At 34.3% G+C, this 23,818-nt stretch overlaps 1 protein-coding gene across 1 annotated transcript in view; it reads right to left on the bottom strand.

Annotated features, from left to right (window-relative positions):
- The window catches only part of LOC123663226 (jmjC domain-containing histone demethylation protein 1), a 50,147-nt gene that overhangs the window by 18,392 nt on the left and 7,937 nt on the right, over positions 1-23,818 (bottom strand). Inside the window, exon 3 of the mRNA XM_045597920.1 lies at positions 333-444. Coding sequence (XP_045453876.1) covers positions 333-444 — 112 coding nt within the window. The remainder of the gene's footprint in view (positions 1-332; positions 445-23,818) is intronic.

Here is a 23,818-nt window from a genome sequence, read left to right as displayed (position 1 = left end):
TCCAATGCGGCTGCTGCAATCCATCACTGTGACGGTTGCGCCAAGGCGACGACCAAGGAGGAAGTATATATATCCAAGGAGCCAGTATATATATATATATATATATATATATATATATATATATATATTTGTTATATAAATATAACTAACAAGAATAGAATCGTTGTTCTACACCAAAAATAAATAAAGTAAATATAAAAAATAAGAAAAGTACAAAAGGCAGTCTTAAACCATAGAACAAATTCTTCCAGGGAAACTTCAGTTGGAAACTTTTGAAGAGAACAATTGGTGTAAGTTAAAGTATTTTCAAACATTTGCGCGAAATCATTTACCTTCATCGTCATCTCGATGTTTTTTTGCGTGTTTACATCCATAACATCGAGGAGTCGGCGGGAGCCGACGCACATGCGCACATCGTTCACTGTAAAGTTGCTGGTTGGTACCCTGCAAACAAAGGAAATCGTTGATAATTTATTTACTTTTTTTTTTTAAATATCATGTTATTTAAAAATCGAATAAGGTTAATATGATAATTTTATGATATTATATAGGTTGTTAATATTTGTAGTTATTCATTAGCGTCTCTATATCCGACCCGGTATCCTTATTAATCAGTATCGCTCTCGCGGCGTTCGAGAGCAGACGTGCGGAAGGATTGTATTTAATTTTTCTCTACAATTCCTCGTAATTGTTTTCGATTTTATTACAAAATGGTTTGTATTTTATTATCATACATTGAAAGATAAGCGATAATGGTAAAAATGTACACCAAATTCGTCATATATTTACATTATTTTTGGATAAAGAAATGCGTACTCACAATGTAGCTCGATAAAGTAAGGAAGGTTTTGAAATTTATTTTAGTTGTGATTATGACGCTGCCTTTTTTGTTTACGAAAATAAAATTAATAATAATCGTAAACCTAACAAGTGTTAAAAAATATACGTATATATATTAGTCATGCATAATATAGATATAATCCAAAAACATATTTAGTCAAATTGCTATTTTTAAAGTAATAGCCTACTAAACATTAACACGCGTATATTTCGAACATAAATATCTCAGCAAATAATCCCGGCGCTCCGTACTCTTAAATAACACAGAGACGACGCGGCGTCCATCGGAACCGAGCTAGTGTTATTTAATTAATGGCAATTTAAACGTACAAAACCTTTACTCGCTTTTAAGGTGTTCAATGTTAAAACGGAATACACAATGAAGGTGGGACCTGTTTTACAAACATGGTTACTTTAATGATGTTACTCTATCATCCTTCTGGTCTTTAGGCACCAGGTAATCGACCTATTTTACACCTGCCATATGTTAAAAAAGACGAGTGTGCTTTAGACCACACGACTGAAGTAAAACATCTTTAGTTTTATCTAACTTATATCTCCCTCTTAACCCCCGTTCGCTTCACCCGATCATACTTTTCGTAACGCTCTCGTCACGCATTCACCAGCTTATAACCAAGTCAAGCGCGTGCGTAGTTTTATTTCAATATTGCACCATTACATAGTATGAAACAAAGTCACTTCCCGCTGTCTGTATGCTTGAATCTTTGAAACTGATTTTAGTGCCGTTTTCTATAGTAAATAGAGTGATTCCGGAGGAAGGTTTATATGTATAATACATGCATAATATAGTAGAGGAACACTGATAGTTTTTGCAACCGTGCGAAGCCGGGGCGGGTCGCTAGTTATTACATAAAGAATTATTTATTGTAACGTTTGTCTAGACAATATAAAGACAAGTGACCTTTTAAATGTACATATTTAATTTATATAACATCATTTGTTGATTAGTTTTAAGTCTTGACTATGTTTTCTTATTTTTCTTATATAATCTTTAATTTTTTAACTGAACCAAATGTTGCATAAGAAACGAACTGTTACCTTATCACCGACTAGCCTGTCCCGCGGTTTCACGCGCGTCAATTGATAAAAAAGTAGCCTATAGCCTTCCTTGGTAAATAAGCTATCCGACACAAGCAGAATTTTTCAATTCGAATTAGTAGTTACTGAGATTAGCACGTTTAAATAAAATAAAATAAAAAATTTTCATCTTCTTTATAATATTAGTAGACTATTGCACGGCATTGGAAAAAATACACAACTTATAAATGCATACAAAACGAAACATGATATGATAATTGAACGCGATTAAACAACATCTCTATTGCTTTATACTGCCTGCTAAAAAAGGCTATATTATATACATATAAATAAATCGTAACTGACCGAATTATAACCTATATATATAGGTTTACAGGTAGTTTTTTACACAAGAGACGTTTTAAAAGTAACGAATAGTAGTAATATAGAGTCTTGATAAGTGCAATCCTAGCAAAAAAAATAATCATTTCATATTGTTTGTTTGTTTGTCGCTATTATTTATATTTGAATTACGTTTACTGCAGCCGATGGATCGAAAAAAAACCAAAATGACTTAAAAAATACTTTAATTAATTAAAATAAAATTACAATTAAGAGATGTGAAACCTATTCGATGCGAGAATTAGGAATGACAAAATTTTGTATAAAAATTAATAATGAAATTAAATTTAAAATATGACGAAATCGCTGCGTCGGCGGCTCGTGGCTGGACGGACGTTGCGACATGGGCTGCATCGGTTTTCCGTTGTTTATTGAATATGGATATTAAATGCATGCTCGGCATTTTCATGGATGAGCTTAGGGTACTGTATGATAGATAGTACGGTTCCGTACTTAACACCTCCACCCGCAGAACAGCAACTATTTTGTCAGCTTCAGAGAAAATGTTGCTGGAAGTTCATCTCGTCTCTTGATGCCTTTATCCATATCTTCATATACTGGTGTCTTAGGCGTTTGCTGCTTCTCTTCATTTTCTGATTTTAAGGGCCAACATCTATATTTTCGGCTTACTAATACAACGATAACTACTGATACACATAAAATTAAGATATAAAATGGTATCGTTGTATGGTATAAAACAATTGATTGTGTCTTGTCAATCTGTATAGGGGTTTCTAGTAACAATTTATCTTGGATGCTGTGAAGATCATCTAGACTAATCATCTTGGAACCGGTATGGGTATAGGTAGTCGTTTGGTTAATTTGGTTGTATGGGATCCTTGATAGCTTCAGCGGCTGGCCTTTTATCTCATCATTTTCGTTGATAACGGTGAATTCTTTAGTTCGCAACAGGCAGTTCATGGGAATAGTGGCCAAATAGCTTCCTTGTAGTATATTGAATTCTTTTCTCTCACAGGCTAACTGTACTTTCTCCGGCTTAGGTAATGAAATAACATAGTGTTGATCATCCAGTTTATCTATTGCTACAGCAGACAACATAACCTTCGTGAAGTGGCAGGTTTCCTTAAGATTTTGGTTGATAATAAGCTCTTGAATGCAGTCTGGTTCTGTACGAATTTGATGACTTATTTTTTGGTCACAGAGATATAATATCCTGCTATACTTCGGGCATTCAGCCTCTATGTACACGAATGCTTTTTCGTTTGTTGCTATATAAGGAAAGGGAGGAATAAGGGCTAGTTGTTTTTCATTTGGAACGATGGATAGTTTGTACAAGTTATACCTGTCTATGTATATTATAGGAAATTTGTAAACTATAACTATTGTTCTATCATGATAGTATGAACCTGGTTTGATTAAGTCATAATATTCCCGTAATTCTAAATCAGGAATTTGCTCCTTACTGTATATAGTTATTAACTTATCTAACATCGTTTTTAATACTCCTATATCTATCATAGAATGATGAGTGCTGGAGGCACGAATAAAAGCCATTATATTTTCTAATCTAATTATTTCTAGCACTAAATCCTCTACATTATTACTTATAATTCCTAATAATTGGGCAAACTGAGCAGACTGGACTAAACTGTTGTCTCTACGAGTATTTACTTCTATAAGAAATTCTAATGTGTTATTAATTTTTTCTTGATTTATAGTTAACTGATCTAAAATACCTTTATGTTGTAACATCCATTCTTTACTAAGACTAATATGACTATTGAATTCGGAAATAATTTTATTCTGGTTGTTTTGCAATATTTGAATAGCCTCATTATACTTTTGAGCATCAAGATAGTCTAAATTACCAGTAACACTTTTTATTAATGATCCAAGACTATCTACAAGACCTCTTTTAACTCTAATGGGTTCTAAAGATTTAACTTGACTTAGTACCTTGTTTAGCTTGTCTGTAAGATAATTAATCTGGTACTCGTAAAGAATGTAAGTTTCATTGTTCAGTCTGGTCTTAAAAGTGTTAAGTTGTGTCTGTACAGAATTTATCTTATCTTCAATATCAGTCAATTTTACATACTGTATAAAGGAGTGGTAATGTGATATTAGTCTGGTCGGTCCTAATTTGTAGGGCAAAAGTCCAGGTCCATCGGCTAAGCTCTCAAGTCTTATGGTTTGAGGATGCGTCACGTGTATTGTCAGCAGTAGCAGAATCCTGCAACAATCGGTTATTTTTAGGGGCGCGTTTTAGACGTGACTTAGCTACGGGGCCTCGCTTTTTTGATGTGTATATATGAATTGGTAAATCAGCTAAGACTGTGTCTTGTGTGTAGTGAGGTGCAGTTTTCTGACGAGAAGCAAAGGGATTTTTAATAAAAACTTGTTGTCCTGGAACATATTCTACTTCTGGTTCGCGAGATTTATTTCTATTTTCAATTAAGGCTGTTCTATTGCTCAGTGAGGACTCATTAATTATGTCATAAACCTGTTTCATTAGTTGTTTATGATTCTGAGCGTATTGTTGCAAAAGATGTTCGGTAAAATCTATGTCAACGGGATCTCTAGGATCGAAATGTCCGTTCAATAAATCAAAAGGTCTACACTTTGTAAAACTGTGAATAGTACTGTTGTATGCTATAATAGCGTATGGCATTAATCTAACTACTGGTTCATCTTTGTGTTGTAACTTAAGAATTCTTATGTGTTCTAATAGGGTCGAATGAAATCGTTCAATGTTACCGTTATCATTAGGGCTATGAGGTAAAGTTTTATGATGGATTATCTTATGGAGACGAATAAACTCTGAAAAAAGCTGATTAGTAAATTCCGTACCGTTATCGGTTATTATAGTGAAAGGTATTCCGTGGTGAGTACTGAAAAGTAATAATGCTTGTAAGATGCTAACAGCGGTTCCATCTCGTAAATGATACGCTTGACCGTATTTAGTAAAGACATCAATGAAGGTGATATATTTTTCGTTTTGAACTGTAAAGAGGTCCATGTGGATAATTTCAAATGGCTTGGTAGCAGGGGGTACTATATTAAATTGAGGTTTAATGGGATTTCTGTCGTATTTACTTTGACCACAAATAGTACATTCATTAATGTATTTAGTGATCTGCTCTCTCATTTTCGGCCAATAATATTTCCTAGACAGAGCGAGGTAACATTCGTTAATACCACGGTGGTTCGTTTTACCGTTATGATAATTCTGAATGATGTCTTGTTGTTGAAGATAATCTTTAACATTTTCGAGCTCAGTTTTACTTAATACGAGGTTAAGAGAGGAGCTTTTAAACTTTTCTTGTAAAATTGGTATTATCGAATACATTTCTAAGGGAGGATCTATCAATATAGCTGTTTTAACTTTCGGGTTAACGTATTCATTAATAGAATTAATAACATCGTTTTCTAAACTAGATTTCGACAACTGAATAGCTATCCGCGTATGGTTTTCAAATGGCTTAGTTATAATCGGTCGTCGTTTTACATCACTAACTACAGTAAAGTAAATTTGTCTGTGAAACTTGTTAAGGGGAACGTCAGTGATCGGGACTTCTAATATAGGTTGTTCATTACTAGTGTGTACGGTGTCAGTTGAAGAGTTTCTATGTTGAGATGGGGGTGTTTCTGATGGGTTATTAATCATTGACTCAAGCTCTCTAATACTATCCATTACCGATTTAATTTCGTCAGTTTCACTGATGTGAATTTGAACACGAGATAGAGCGTCTGCGTTGGTATTAAATTTACCTTTCTTATATATGACCGTAAAGTCGTATTCGCTCAGTCGAAGTCGCCATCTTGTTAGTCGTGAGTTAGGTTCTTTTAGATTCATCATCCACTGTAATGGTCTGTGATCAGTAACTATTTTAAATGTTCGGCCAAATAAATAAGGTCTAAAGTATTTCGTTGCCCATACTATTGCTAATAATTCTTTCTCTATTGTACTATAGTTGAGTTCGCTATCATTTAATGTACGAGACGCGTAACAAACAGGCTTGTCAGAACCTATGGGTCCCTGAGATAATACAGCTCCGATGGCTACATTTGAAGCGTCTGTGGTGAGATTGAACTCTTTGTTAAAGTCTGGATACTGAAGGATGGGGTCGTTAATTAAAAGAGTCTTACACTTATTAAAAGCTTCTATAAATTCTTGACTGTGGACTACCTTACTACCTTTTTTTAAACATAACGTGAGGGGCTTAGTAATACGGGCAAAGTCAGGGATGAATTTTCTGTAATAACCAAGAAGACCTAAGAATTGTTTTATTTCCTTGGGTGTACTAGGTATAGGGTATTTTTCAATAGCTAAGATTTTGTCAGGATTAGGTTTAACACCTTCTCCGCTAATAATATGACCAAGATAGGCGGTCTCAAGTTTTAAAAACTCGGACTTGTCCATCTGTATTTTAAAGTTGGATTCTTTAAGACGTTGAAAAACTTTTTCTAGGTTTTCCATATGTTCCTGAAGGGATGTACTGTAAACTATTATATCGTCCAAATAAACTAGACATATGTTATTTTGAAGACCTTTAAGGACATTGTCCATGACTCTTTGAAATGTAGATGGTGAATTTTTTAAACCCATTGGCATTCGAAGAAACTCGAAATGGCCATGTTCCACATTAAATGCGGTTTTAGAAATATCCTGAGGGTCCATTTCGACCTGATAGAATCCACTAGCAAGATCAAGGGTTGTAAAATATTGACACTTGCCTAACTTGTCAAGGACATCGCTAATATTCGGTATAGGATACTTGTCGTCTATTGTTTTTTCATTAAGTTTTCGAAAATCGACTACAAGACGCCATTTCTGTTTACCGGATGCATCTATTTTTTTAGGGACTACCCATATGGGTGAACTCCATGCAGAGTCTGATGGTCTAATTATACCTTGTTGTAACATTTTTGAGATTTGGTCTCTAACCTCTTGTCGGTGAATAAAAGGATATCGATAGCTTTTAGTATATACAGGAACTTCGTCCTTCGTTCGTATGCGATGTTTAATTTTGTTAGTAAAAGTTAATGGCTCCCCATCTATATAAAACACATCTGCATAACGAGCACAAAGTGTTAACAAGTTAGCCTTTTCTTCTTCATTAAGATGATCGGTACGTAATCGCGACAATACTTCATTTACTCGGTTTGATTTTCCTAATGGTTTGCAATTAAAATTGAATATCTCAGCGTAAGCGGGTTGATCTAATGAAAATATGATGTCGTTAGGTGAAGGATTTTCTATTTCTACAAATCCGCGACTACCGGTAACAGTTGTAAGACATTCGTGAATAATGCAATTACATAGAACTTGTTCGTTAATAAAAACTTCGCCATCCGGGGCGTTAATGGGTATTTTTACTAATTTTGAACTTCTACCTGGGATAATATCTTCGTATAAATTAACGTTACGGGAATTGTAAACCTTAATAAAGTTTGTTGCATTTCGTGTAATTAATTTGAAATCTTTTAAATCTATTTTAGCTTGCCACTCAGATAATAAATCTAACCCTATTAAACCATCGAAATAATCGTGAAAACGATAAACGAATAACTTTATATTATTATCTTCATTGAATTCGTTAAAACAGGGCAGTGTTACGGAATAATCATTTCTACTAATACCATGTACGTTTGTAACTTCGAAGGGGTCATAATTTAAAGGATAATTAGGATAAAAATTTTGTACGGCCTCGGGGCTAATAAACGATTGGTTAGCACCTGTATCTATCAAGAACTTTAAAGGTGGCTGTGAGATTTCAATATAGGGCAACTGTCGTTGAGTCTGTAAATTAACGTCTATCCTTGCTCTTTTGATTTTTTGTCTACTTGAAAATCCTGAGGTTGGGATTCACCGCTAGGGCCTGGCTGAGATTCTAACTCATTTACTATTTCACTGTCATAACTACCGTTACAGTAAGTCGGGTTGGCAGCATAATCATAGGGGTTGAAGTAGTCATTCGGGTCTGTATAATAGTCATAGTCCGGATAGTCAGTATAGTATGAACAGTCGGGTGAATAAAATTCATTTAGATTGACCTCGCGTGTTTTAAAATAATTAGTTGGTGGTGGGTTCCCAGATTTACGCCAATCATGACCTGATATCATAGGCTTAGGAGTATAATGTTGAACTCCACTCATTGGTTTCGCATTAAAATTTTGTGGTGGATTTGATCGGGGTGGTAAGCGAAACACATTACTTTGGGGGTTGTAATTCGGTGGTGGTGCGCGAAACATTTGTTGGGTTCGACTAGGGAAACGATTTTGTTGACTATTGAACTTAAAAGCTTGGGGCTGTGCGATAGGAGAGTTAAATCTAAAACCTTGGGGTTCCGGCTGGTAATAACGCGGTCCTACTGGAACGGGCCAGTTAGGTACGGGTCGCATAGCGCTGGGCGTATTTAATACTATGTTATGTGACGTAGCTTTAGACGTATTCTGAGTATTATGCTTAGGAAGATCATTACGCTGCTGTAAATAAATTACATTTAGTTCTTCTTGAACGAATTCTAAAGCCTTTTCAATAGTTTCCGGGCGCATGCAACGGATACGTGAACCTAGGGGTTCTTTTAAACCTCGTACGAAGGCCTGCATTGTAACCTTTTTATAAAGTGTCCGCTTAGCTTCAATTGTCGTCTGTAAGCTCTCATGTAACGTTACGTATGTCATTATAGTGCTGAACAAGGTTTGACATTGATCATAAAATTCCTGAGGGGATTTATTACCCTGCGTAGCTAAGGAGAGGTCATTGTACAAAGCCGTTTCATCTCTTTGATCCGAAAAATTATTAATTAATGCTGATCTTATACCAGTCCAAGTGTCAGGGATGCCGTTGGAATTAATAGTTGACGCGGCGGACCCTGTTATTTTATTTAGTATACCGTTTAAGAGACATAAATTTCTTAATTCACTACCTGGCTCGGCACTCGCATATTGCAAAACTATTTGATCACATATATTTATGAACCTAGTTAATATATTCGGGTTACCATCGAACTCTGGCACCAGGCGTAAGGCCTTAAAAATAACGTCGGGATCGTATGACATGTTTGAATTATATGAAATATTTAAATTAAAATCTAATTTACTGTCTATATTTCTATAACTATCTACTATATAACGACGAGCCTGACGGGATGCAGGTTCCCGGGGACAAGGCTTTTCGTGATGAAAAATCTTGAGGATAAAATGACTTAGGATAGAAGGAAGCAACACGAGAAAGATTCAAGTGTACTTACATATGTTTCATCTCTGGCTCTTTTTCGTGAATCGATGCTTGGATTCTCCACTCAGCTTGGCAGCTCCGTAGATTCTGGATACTCGTAGCGTGACTTGACAGCCTCCCGGGCGACTCGCGAACGCGAATATCGATATGAGAAAATTCTAATGCTCGCGAACCGGCCCGCGAGTATCCTACCGACTGCGCCAATTACGTTTACTGCAGCCGATGGATCGAAAAAAAACCAAAATGACTTAAAAAATACTTTAATTAATTAAAATAAAATTACAATTAAGAGATGTGAAACCTATTCGATGCGAGAATTAGGAATGACAAAATTTTGTATAAAAATTAATAATGAAATTAAATTTAAAATATGACGAAATCGCTGCGTCGGCGGCTCGTGGCTGGACGGACGTTGCGACATGGGCTGCATCGGTTTTCCGTTGTTTATTGAATATGGATATTAAATGCATGCTCGGCATTTTCATGGATGAGCTTAGGGTACTGTATGATAGATAGTACGGTTCCGTACTTAACATTTGTCTGTCAGTATATTCGTTCCAAACAATGCCACAACGACAGTCTACAGCACAAATAATTGTGTTTGCTCGCAAACGAAAAAAAAACCGACTTCAATTACATCGACGAGTAATACAACGTAGATCGACGACAAAATAGTCAAGTAACTACGCGTTATCAAAGATTACTCAAAAAGTAGTTATCAGATCTCAATAAAATTTATATGTGACCACATGACAAACATCAGCTTTCGTTTAAATTAAAAATTATTAAAATCGGTACACCCAGTAAAAAGTTATAGCGGATTTTCAAGAGTTTCCCTCGATTTCTCTGGGATCCCATCATCAGATCCTGGTTTCCTTATCATGGTATCAAACTACAAATATCCCCTTTCCAACAAAAAATGAATTATCAAAATCGGTACATCCAGTAGAAAGTTATTGCGGATTTTTGAGAGTTTCCCTCGATTTCTCTGGGATCCCATCATCAGATCCTAGTTTCGTTATCATGGTACCAAACTAGGGATATCCTCTTTCCAACAAAAAAAGAATTATCAAAATCGGCACATCCAGTAGAAAGTTATGCGGTATAATACAACGTAGGTCGACGAAAAAAGCGTCAAGTAAAAACGCATTATTAGATATAACTCGAAAAGTAGTTGTTAGATCTCAAATAAATTTAAATGGGACCAATTGGCACACAAAACCTTTCGATTAAAACAAAATTTGTCGAAATCGGTCCACACGGGCAAAAGTTCTGATGTAACATACATAAAAAAAAAATACAGTCGAATTGAGAACCTCCTCCTTTTTTGGAAGTCGGTTAAAAAGAACGCAATTTTATCACGGATATCTGAATTAAAATCAACCTAAGTTTCATCTTGACACATCGTCTAAAGTGAAGTTATAACTCGATAAAAATTGTAGTGCAAAGTCAAAGCTAAGTAGAGTAGCCAATAAAATGTCATCCTGCTATTCATCGGAATACAACAGCGACAATTAATACCAATCAGTCTGACAAATATGGGAATCCATCGCGGGAAACCCGCTGTTGTAACTACCATTAAATTTTTTTGAAATGAATTAATACATTACAGTAATTATAAGGCTAAACTGAATGAATTATGGCTGAGCTAATAATAGTTGCCTAAAAAGAAATTTACCAGTAACCAATAATTAAAACTAATTTAAAACAAAAACTACTAAATGAAATATGATTTAGTTTTCGCAGCTGTATTGCTTTTTGTATATGAAAGAAGTCGCGCGCGACAACTAGATCTGCTTTAAAGTTTAATTGAAAAAATTTTAATGTCATCACTATTGGTCATCTATTGATACCAGTAACCGGTCTACGAGCACATGGCGATGCACCTGCACAGATTAAAGAGCAACGACACGAACCTAGAAATACTAGAAAGAACTACCCTCTGTCTATATACAAAGACTGCACAGAACTAGTAACCTTTAAGGATTTTTTTTATGTTATAAAAAAAATTGTATCCATGGATAAAATAAAAATGTATACAGATGATATATGTACATGAGAGATGTTAAGAACAAAATAATACTAGGGTTCGTTGTAAGAGTAACAGGCGACCAAACAATAATATTTAGAATTGTTGTCTTATTATTCTAGCATCAAGCAAAATGCTCACATCGAAATTGAATGCCGTTTTTAATTGTAATTTTGAAGGTCTAGCTGAACAGCTGGTGTAGGTTTTACTTTGATTAACCGTCTGGACTAGTCATTATTCAAAATCGACTTTATCTTTGAAATACTTCTATTCTAACCTCCGAAACCGAAAGTTAAAACTTTCCGCATAACTCTTTTCTTGTTGGGATTAAAAAAGCCCCAAGGGCTGTTTTACCGCCTGCCTATAAAGATATCTGATAGCTAGTTCAGTAAATTATGTACGAGATAAACTTTATCAGCGAAATACCTATTTAACCTGTAAAATTAGCCCTAAAATGTAACAATAATATTTCATTCCTCCAATAAGATTTACAACGCGAGTAAACATGACGTCATTCAGTGAAACTATTTCTTTATAATCGCTTCACGTTGAGTCAAACGACAAAATAAATCTAATAAAACTTGACGACATCGTAAACTTGAAATCAACAGTGCATCACCTACGAGATGAGATGCGAAAGCGACCACTAAAGCTACGCCTCTGATCAACTATTCCACTACAATTTTTTCGAAGCACAAATTAGGCCTTAGATGGATCGATGTTTCTGTTTTAAGGTTATTTTAATTTCAATCAGCCTTTTTTGATTCTTATACAACTAAGAAATCGAAAGTATTTAAATTCTATTTTTTTTTTGTTAAAAAAGTTTTCATTGTGCAAATAATTGTATTTGTTAACAAGCAAAAAAACCGATTTCTACGATATTTACATCGAAAACTATGCAATAAACATTATTAGGGACCACTCAAAAACTCAAGCACTGGTTGGTTGGCTGTTGTGCTGGCGGTTGCAGGTTCGACCCCCGCACATGTCAAACATTTGTACTGACCATACAGATGTTTGCCGTGGTCTGGGTGCTTGTGCAGTCCTTGTGGGTCTCCCACTGTGCCTCGGACGTTAAGCCGCCGGTCTCGGTTGTTATCATGTACACCTGATAGCGAGCGTTACTCATAGCATCGGAGTAGCGTGGTGGATTAAGCTCTGCTCCTTCTCCTACATGGGGAAAGAGGCTTATGTCCAGCAGTGGGATATTACAAGCTGAAGCGAACTCAAAAACTACTCGTCAGATCACGCTAAAATTTAAATCGAACATCAGAAGCACCAGCTACTGAATAAAAAAAAGAATCTTAAAAATCGGAACACCAGTAAAAACTTATAAGATAACAGACGAGAAAATACAGTCGAGAGATTTTTTTCATAAAGATTAATATTTATTAAAGTTAAAATATATTAATTACACTACTGTTAAGTGTTAATTAACTCGTCTTAAACAATACAAGGATACAAAACCGGCCGAAGTGAAGCTGTATTTTTTGTAACATTTTACAAATAAGCCGTGAAATGAACAGGAAATGTACATTCCGGAATTCAATCGTGAATTCCATCGTTCGATTTGTTACCAAAAAATAGGTACGTTTTACGTCTTTCATAACGAATTCGTCAGTTCAACTTTACTCAATAGTATTTATATTTAAAAAGTAGAGCTTAGGAAAAAACGCAGTAGAAAACCAAGGTGAATTTTGGTACATAGGCAATGGATTCTGTTCTTTTGGTGACGAAAAACTGTTCCTCGCGATCTTTTGATCTGTTATCGGGGGGAGTCTTGGACAATTACGTTTTTTCTCAATAAAAAAAACCAACTGCAATTAACGTTGACAAGTAATATTCCTATCCTGTGGTATTTTTAAAGACCCCCCTCCGTCTCCTGAATGGGTCACACAGTGTGGGTATGTTCCGTTATAGTTAATAATAAATATTTATTTATTTAAATAAAAATGAATCGCAAAATGTATTGTTAAGCGCAAAGCTCGGGAACCCTTGTTCAGAAACAAATCTTTTTTTGTGTGAAATTTAGTTTATATAAGTGAAAAAATATGTAAAAAATATGTGAACACATAATTATTATCCTTGCAAACGAAAAAAAAAACCACCGTCAGTTACATCGTCCAGTAACACAAAGTAGGTATACACGTAAAAATAGTGAAATAAATACGCGTTAATAGAGATAACTCAAAAGTTACTCGTCAAATCTGAATCCAATTAAAACGGGACCACATGACATAAATTGAAACGACACTTCATTAGGCAAATTAAAATGAAATGTAACTGAGGAGTGATGATAGTTATTTTAATCATGGTATTTAAAATTAAAACTTTCTGCATTTCACAAAATAAACCTGCATTATCCGTTAAAAAGTTAACCGTATTTATTAAATGCACTTAATAAATATTAATAAAATGTAAATAAAGTTTCTAGCGAATTTACACACAAAAAAAAATTTCAAAACCAGTTCGCGTGCATCTTATTTGTTTTTTTTTTTATACGTTTTTGGACGGGTGATAAAATTACTGATGAGCGACTCAGATTTATAGTGAGGATTTATAATCATAATATTTCTTTCTTTATTTGAGACAGTCCACTTGTAGAATAATAATATTTTTTTTTGGCTTCCGATCAGACTCCTGTGCTAAGGACTACAGTTAGCAGAGCGAGCATGAAGCTGTACCCAGCGACAAAATAATGGGGAGTCCCATCGGTCGACTGAGGCACTCAGAATGGTGTTCGATGCTCAACGTACTCACGTCCGTAGCGAGGCAAACCGCATTATTTAACATTTAAATTATAAATGCCTAAAGTAATCTCATTTCACAGGTTGTTTTTTATCTATTTCTTCTACATAACCTTCACCTTGACTTTTATGTACTTTTATACCTTTACGGTCGTTATTTTCAATTACATTGTATTATGTGTAATATAATATACATATTACCTCTTCTTTGAAAGAGGAGCCTTTTTCTTTTACCAGTAACGGCATATTTACTTGTGTTCCACTTAAGTTTAGTTAAGTTAATTCTTTCAAAGTTAAATTCCTGTAAGTTTTACTTCAGTTTTCAGATTGCAAAGTATCTAATTTGTCCATTCTTGGATCTGATTTTACCAAAGTCGATGTAACATCTGTTCGTGCGTAAGTATTGCATAAATTAGAGCCAACGAAGTGCAGGTCAGACTTAACAACATAGACAAACAAACATAGGTTTCTTTATCAATTTATTTTTATTATTTAAAAAATATAAATAAAAACTCATATAGTAAAATGAAAAGTGAAATACGCGTTATTAGGAACAACTAAAATACCTCTTGTAGGAGCTCGATTATATTTAAATAGGTCCACGTGAAAAGCAATAGCTTTCTAATAAAAAAAATATATAATGAATATCGGTAAAAAAAATGCAGGTAAACTAAAACTCCCTCCTTTTTCAATTATATTAAAATAAACAATTTCACGTCAATTTTCAAACCAGAGCTACATTACATCAATACGTATTACGTGTGCGTATAGGACGGTATCTATCACTAGGCGAGCTATAATTGCATCTCTCTCGGACACGGTTATTCAAAGAAAAGGCTCGGCCGCTGAAGCACTGCCTATTACGCGTTTAAAAGCAACGCCTAATATGATTTGCATCGATTTAATAAAAGGGCTAAAAGCCTATTATATATAATTATACAAGTTTTGTTGCTGTGTGGCTACGGCACTAAAGAATTTAGCCACCCCGTCTCTTCCCGTGGGTGTCGTAAGAGGCGACTAAGCGACAAGGGTCCACAACCATCTTGGAACTTAAGAAGCCGACCGATGGCGGGATAACCATCCAACTGCTGGCTTTGAAATACACAGGCCGAAGACGGACAGCAGCGTCTTTGGTGCGACAAAGCCAGTACTGCGGTCACCAACCCGCCTACCCAGCGTGGTGACTATGGGCAAAACACATGAGTTCACGTTATTTTTGACGTAAACTTGTGGAGGCCTATGTCCAGCAGTGGACTGTATAGGCTGTAATGATGATGATACCAGTTTAGGCCATTTATATATTTGTCTAGGCCTAAACGTTTGTTATTTTTCGAGTTCTTCCGAACCCAGTCAGTAATCCTACTGAGTAATTCATACTGAGAGTGAGATCGAGTCGTTTATTTATTTATTAACATAATGGTCCTGGACCCAGGTAGAAATTTGGTCAACTATTTCATCCCAATCGAAACTTTGTAAAATGTATTAGGGATTTAAATTATTTGAATATTCGCGAATACTCATGAAATGGTCATGAAAATCTGTCACTGGCTCCCGGACCATACCTATAATTATGTAAATAAAATTATAAATAGAGAGAGAATACTAACAGTTACACTTCATATAAAGTAGTTAAGCACTTTTAGAATCAGCATGGAAATAGTAAAATAAAGGGAAATGGTACGAAAGTTTACTGTCAACCATCTGGCGTAGTGGTGGGATAAGTCGCCTTAGTAGCGGTGGTCGCGGTTTTGATCAGTGAAACATTTATGGGTTGAATTAGTTCAGTTTACTCGATTTAAAATCGAAATATGGTAACAAACCATTATTGAACGTCAAGGAATTAGTACATTTTAGCACAATAAGTTATAATAGGTAGTGTTATATAATAGTAGTGTGTACATCATCACAGCCTATACAGTCCACTGCTGGACATAGGCCTCCACAAGTTTACGTCAAAAATAACGTGAACTCATTTGTTTTGCCCATAGTCACCACGCTGGGCAGGCGGGTTGGTGACCGCAGTACTGGCTTTTTCGCACCAAAGACGCTGCTGCCCGTCTTCGGCCTATGTATTTCAAAGCCAGCAGTTGGATGGTTATCCCGCCATCGGTCGGCTTCTTAAGTTCCAAGGTGGTTGTGGAACCTTGTTATCCCTTAGTCGCCTCTTACGAAACCCACGGAAAGAGAGGGGGTGGCTATATTCTTTAGTACCGTAGCCACACAGCAGCAGCAGTATATAAGCATAGCAGTTATATAACATAGTACCACGGTACTAAGATCAAATTTTTTTAGAATAAGCTATTGTTTGATTTCCAGAAATGCGATCAATTTCTTCTCTTTTTTGTAATAGATATAAGCATCAGATGCTTAAAGTAACTAACTATAGAGAAAAACTGTTGAACGCGCTATAAAATAAAGAAGGTGAAATTTATTCAAAATTAAAAAGAAACTCATTGCACCATTACCATCAATGCTTAACATATATGATGTATAAATGTGTTTTAACGCTTTTAAACATACAAACATTAGCTGGTATAATACAAACTATCTAATCCACGCTTTTATACTAATACTAGCGACCCGTCCCGGCTTCGCACGGTTGCAAAAACTATCAGTCTTCCTCTACTATATTATGTATGTATTATACATATAAACCTTCCTCTAGATCAGGGGTTTCCAAACTTATTTTGTCTACTGCCCACTTTAAGAATAAATTATTTTATAGTGCCCCCTTTGAGCAATCTTTTGATTAATTACACCCAACATCACCCCCAAAGCCTCTACGCAACGCTACAATTTTTTTCTCTTACCCTTTAGTAGTGCAGCGCCCACAAGGGGGCGTTATCGCCCACTTTGGGAAAGGCTGCACTAGAATCACTCTATATAACCAAAGAAAACTGCATCAAAATCCGTTGCGTAGTTTTAAAGATCTAAGTATACAGACAGCGGGAAGCGACTTTGTTTTATACTATGTAATGATTATAAAGCTGAAGAGTGTATTATGTTTGTATTTAAGTATTTTTGTATTGTATGGTCCATTTACCGAGGAAGGGTATAGGCTATATAATATTCAAATCAAATCGGATGAAACCGCGGTGGAAAGCTATAATACAATCATAAAAATACACTTGATATACAAAGACATATTGACCTCCTTCGCGGGCGACTTCGCAACTCACGTATCGTACGCGAAGGATTTGTCAGTATTAGCTACAATCGGTGAGATTGATAAGATCGAACTTATCAGGTGGTTAAACTAATTTATATAAAATAAACTTACAAGATAGTAGATAGTGAGGCATCCGAACAGGTCTTAGTTTATGGGTTTATTTCGAAAGATATTTTTATTTTTTTATTTTTTTTAAATTAGGGTTCTTTATACGTCTGATGTTTAGGTTTTTAAAAATATTTTCTGTTTTTATTTTATTTTTAACACATGAGTTTTTTAACACATGGGCAAAACACGAGTTCACGCTATTTTTGGCGTAAACTTGTGGAGGCCTATGTCCAGCAGTGGACTGTATAGGCTGTAATGATGATGATGATGATGATTTTATTTTTATTTAAAAAAAACAAACATTCAATTTTTTTAAAAGAAAAATGATAAATCGATTTTTTTTATTGCATCAGGATATAGCAAACAAGTGTACGTGTACCACCTAATAGTAAGCGGTTATCGTATAGCCTATGGACGTCTGGAACGCCAAGTTAAACGCAAATATGTTTCAGACTATCTACATTGGCAACACAGCGCATCCCCAGCCGAGGCTTCGGTTACCTTATCACAGGAAGACGATAACATTTATTAAGTATTATTTGGCTGTGATCTTCTGTAAGGTTCGAAGTCTTTCTATATAACCTGCTATGCAGTGTCTTAAGAATGTTATAATCAGAGATGAGACATTTTATAAATGACAGTATTTGGAATGCGAAATACAAAATAACCGATTCCATTTTGAATTCAAATACTTCTTTAGAAAATTAAATAATTCAATATTGTTACCTTCTTTAATGAACTAAAGGAGACAGACATCCATTAATTTCGTGAGCTATTTTTCAATCAGTTAAGACCTCTGCCGCCCCTTAGATGAGATTTAGTGAGATTTGCCTGGACCCCCCCCCCCCTTACGTGAGATTGACGCTGAATATAATAGAGATTGACGGGAAATGGTAAACTGTTCAAGTACACTATAGTTAATTTATTTCAATTACATAAAATTAAAGCAAAAACTAAATGATTTTAAAATGGCCATGAAATTTATTTTAGCAGGCAAAATAAACACTCAAAATAATATATTTTTTAAATATTTGTAATATTTTATATTTTTTGAAGTTGATGTGATATTTTCGATTATCCCCCGTCGGTTTAAATGCGATTTGGTGGTTCATTGGACCCTCCCCCCATTCTGCTCACGTAATTAATGAATATCCCCTAATATTTCTTACGAAGCTTTAGATAATACATATCACCGGCTCGATTGAAATCGATAATTTACAAGTTAAGAAGATATTATTATTCAAAATATCTTTTAAACGTTTCTAATACTTCCCATCTATGTCACTATAATGCTCACGTGCTTAAACGTAAGCGATAAGATAGGTTCTTAAAAAAAAAAAAAAAAAAAACATTTCACCAAAGTGGACAATTGTTTCTAATTTTGTATCAGCTCGAATAGTAAATCTTTGTTAGTTATTTTTAGTATTGGCGATAATGGTTGTTTTTTTTTTTTTTGTCTAATTTATTTTTGTCTTGACAACAGTCACAATAACTTTCTACCATTCAAAAACGGCGTATTTCTATACAAACTTTCAAACTCTGTTTTTACTTCTTTTATATAGAAAACACTGAAACTTTTTATTACCCCTTTAGGTAATCTATACTAATATTATAAAGAGGTAAAGTTTCTAACTGTGTTTGTTTGTAGGGGGTAATATTCGCAAATACTGATCCGACCACACAAATTCACGAACAGAAAGGTGAATAGCGATTCAGAGTGATATAGGCTATATTTTATTGTGATTGAACAAAAAATTCAGTGAAAAATTTTATCTTATATATAAAATTCTTGTGTCACCATGTTAGTTACAATACTCCTCCGAAACGGGGTGCACTAATTTTTATGAAATTTTGTGTGCATATCGGGTACGTCTGAGAATCGGCCAACATCTAATTTTCATACACCTAAGTTATAAGAGGTTGGGGGGGGGATTAAGGGGGGGTTAATAACATATATCGCAAAACAACGTTTTCGGGGTCAACTAGTTTTGTATATAAGGTGTTCTAATTATGCTCTATAATTTTTTTAGCCTTGTACAGATTATGTTTTTGACTTTTTGTTTAACGCAAATATAATTTTGGTGTTCCCGATATCTATCACGGTCGATTCCCGTAAAAGTGGAAAGTAATAGTAAAGTATAGAGGCGGTGAGAGTTTAAAAAATAATAATTTTTAACTGTATAATGTCTGTATGGTGTGTAGCTGTCCAGTGTTGAGAATTTTAAGAATATTAGAGGTACCGGTTTCATTTGATTATAATATCAGATTGATTAACTCCGTTCTTTGCTTAAAATAACTGTAACATTGTACATATAAAATAAAATTTAAAAGGGTCGATGTCTCTATGTAGATAGGTTATTAGGTAAAACGAACTTTAAGCATCTTTATGTACGCAATAAAAATATATGTAGTATTGTTAGTTTGTATGTATTACTAATTGTAAAATCAGCTGCGGTAAGTTATATATGATTATCAGTTATGATTCTAGATGTCTGTCTCAACTACACATGTTACCTTGAATACTGAACACTTTTATTCTGAAATTCCGTACAATTTCTTTGGGAAAATACATAGAAATCACAATATGTAAAATAGAGGATCAAGTCGTACGTACAAAAGCTAGTACATCAATATAAATCCCATAAAATGTACGAGTCTGATGAAAACCAGATTCAGCAAACGACAAACAAACAGTTTGATTGGAACCAATTATAGTTTTATTATAAAAATAATGTATTGGAAGCTATCCTTTGAAATTAACCTTGATCGTACAAAATTACATACCGCAGTATTTGTTATATAACAAAACTAGCGACCTCTGTCCGTCAATATTATTTGACACGATAAGATCATATTATACTAAAACCTTCTCCGAAACGCTGCATTTTATGGTACAAATATTATTCCGATCGGTTAATTTTTTCGCAGTATAACCGGCTCTCTGTTTATTATTATAGATAGACTAGATGACTCGGCAAACATCATCGCTATTTAAAAATAGGGGTTGGTGGTAGAAGGGTGAAAATTTAGGGTTGTATGTATTTTTCAACGCCAAATCATAAAAAATAAAAAATAAATAATTTATCTAAAAAGTAAAAAAAAATTGGTGTGGACTACCCTTAACATTTAGGGAGATGAAAAATAAATGTATGATTCTCAGACCTACCCAATATGCACACAAAATTTCATGAGAATCGGTCAAGCCGTTTCGGTGGAAATTAACTACAAACACCGCGACCGCGAGAATTTTATATATTAGATTAATGGTAGCCCAATTTTTGTTAACTGACTTCCAAAAAAGGAGGAGGTTCTCAATTCAACTGTATTTTTTTTTTTTTTTTTTTTTTTATGTATGTTACATCAGAACTTTTGACCGGGTAGACCGATTTCGACAAATTTTGTTTTAATCGAAAGGTTTTGTGTGCCAATTGGTCCCATTTAAATTTATTTGAGATCTAACAACTACTTTTCGAGTTATATCTAATAATGCGTTTTTACTTGACGCTTTTTTCGTCGACCTACGTTGTATTATACCACATAACTTTCTACTGGATGTACCGATTTTGATAATTCTTTTTTTGTTGGAAAGGGGATATCCTTAGTTTGGTACCATGATAAGGAAACCAGGATCTGATGATGGGATTCTAGACAAATCGAGGGAAACTCTCGAAAATCCGCAATAACTTTTTACTGGGTGTACCGATTTTGATAATTTTTAATTTAATCAAAAGCTGATGTTTATCATGTGGTTACATATAAATTTTATCGAGATCTGATTACTACTTTTTGAGTAATCTTTGATAACGCGTAGTTGCTTGACTATTTTTTCGTCAATCCACGTTGTATTACTTGTCGATGTAATTGAAGTCGGTTTTTTTTTCGTTTGCAAGCAAACACAATTATTTTATTAATAGTTTCGTTTTAATTTTTTTATCTGAACTGAAAAATTATCGGGGAAGTATTATCATTAGAGATCACGGATAAAATAATACAGCTTTCAAGCAGTCTTGTGTTCCTGTGGTAAGCAAGGTGATCAGCACTCCTGGGGGGTTGCGGAGGGACTAGGGGGTAGGGTCGGCAACGCGCTTGCGATGCTTCTGGTGTTGTAGGCATCTGCAAGCAACGGTAATCGGTAAGTATAAAAAATAATAATTACTAGTGTTTTAATGGCAAATGTATCTTTAAATATCAAAAACGTCAAATCCCATTTCTAATTCACAAAAATAAATAGGTGGAGTAAATAAAAAATAACTACTAATAAATACTTCTAATTAAATAATACTATACATTAAAAATCTTTTTACAAAAAATTATATATTTATTTTCAATACCTGTTATTCAAAATAACGAAGAAAAAAAAACAGAATGACCTTTACAGGCGTCGAAACGTAAACGATTCGAATGAATAAATGTTTGTCGCCGTAACTGGAACCGAACTAAAACTGTATCGATATAATAATAACAATATAAAGGTACAATTCGAATGCACAGCTTTTTACAGATGGAAACAAGCGAGGCGTTAAATTAAATCACATTATACTACGTACTATTTATAAGTCATATAGAAATATATCCATATATTTTTTATATAACAAGGTCTGCAAAGAAGCGTACGACTCACCTGATGGTAAGCGATTACCGTAGCTAGACGCCTGTAACACAAGAAGCATCGCAAGCGCGTTGCCGACTCTACCCCCTATTCCCCCCAGGAAAACAGTATTATTTAGCTGTGATCTTCTGGTCGAGGCACTACACCAGTCGGGGTACTCCATATTTTGAGCAGGAAAAGTCTCAGTTAAATTTATGAATAAATAGAAACTTTAAGCACAAGATTGGTTTACAACTGAAATTAAGCTACTGCTATATTCGACTGACTGTTCGTATGATTATGTAACAGCCGATGGTATGTATACGTGGTTTAATTAAATGATTCTCACTTGTATTCAGCAGTATCCATACTAATGGAATAAAAATATAAAATATTATTTTGTTACTTATCATTTCTGTCATAGCTTTAGGTATTTTAATCAATTAATTTACATCGTTACCGTCACAAAGTTACCCTAGAGACCTACAATTCCGGTGGTAGGTTAACGTAATACCTTTTTTAGGTAACAATAACTAACATTTGTAAATAGGTGCATAGGGGCCCTCCATTAACCACGTCATGTTTTTTTTTTTTTACATCCCCCTTTTTATATATTTATTCATAATTTTTATTACTTCTTATTAGTAAATTGCTTTGTATGTGACATGTTTATTATCATCAATATTCGATTAGATACAACTTTAGAGCTTTGATCCTAAACTTAATTATTTGTGTCAAAATCAAAAACACTTTTATTCAAATAGGCCTCAAGAACACTAAAAATTAATTATTATTTTTGTAAAAAGTAAAGCTACAACAATCACTACTATTAACTTGTACGCACTTATTTTTTGAAGTCGTTTAAAACGACAACGAATTAAGAGTTTTTAATTCGACACACATTACAATAATAATTAACATTCAAATAGAACGTTACACGAGGTTATTACACTCGAGACGTAATTCTTATCCTTATTTTACGAGTCATTCATTTGTTTACCAAGAGTTGAGATGTGTGAAAATGGGATTAGCATTCAACAAGTCACGACATCTTAGGCTTTTCCCATTTTGACATGTCGACAAAAAAATTCGTCTATCATTAAATCGTTTGTCTAGTTCGCATAAACTGGTACCTACTATGTTAAGTGAATAATATTCTTAGGGCCTGTTTCATCAGTTATGGATAACGCTATTTGACGGATGACAATATAAACAGACTTTGACAGCGGCAAGTAGAATAAGCTTGTTTCTTCTCAATCACCAAACTACAACTTTAAGATTAATATATGCGAATAGAAATAGTTCATATATATAGTAAAATTCGATGGTAAAAGAATAATGAATAAAACCTTTTTATTGTCGGATATTGTCATCTGTCAAATAGCGTTATCCACAACTGATGAAACAGACCCTTAAAATTTATAATAATGTACGTGGTGTTACGTATATGTTGTATACGTTAGACCACATCTAAATAACACTGCTTCCTTTCTACAGAATTTCAATGATTTTGTCAGTGATTTTCCTTCAATTAAAAAAAATGTTGAAATACATATATATGTATTTGTAATCAAAGCCTTTATACTTAGGCAAAAGGTACAAGCTTCTAATTCCAAAAATGGCGGCATTCCATACATATTTCAGCCCCCATTCCACACATTTAAAGTTAGAATTTCACGAGAGCTTTTAAAACTAA

This window comes from Melitaea cinxia, chromosome 20 (assembly GCF_905220565.1).
Source record: "Melitaea cinxia chromosome 20, ilMelCinx1.1, whole genome shotgun sequence".
NCBI classification, from domain to species: domain Eukaryota; kingdom Metazoa; phylum Arthropoda; class Insecta; order Lepidoptera; family Nymphalidae; genus Melitaea; species Melitaea cinxia.
The sequence above is the reverse complement of the archived record's forward strand: the minus strand, read 5'-3'. Positions and strand labels throughout refer to the sequence as shown.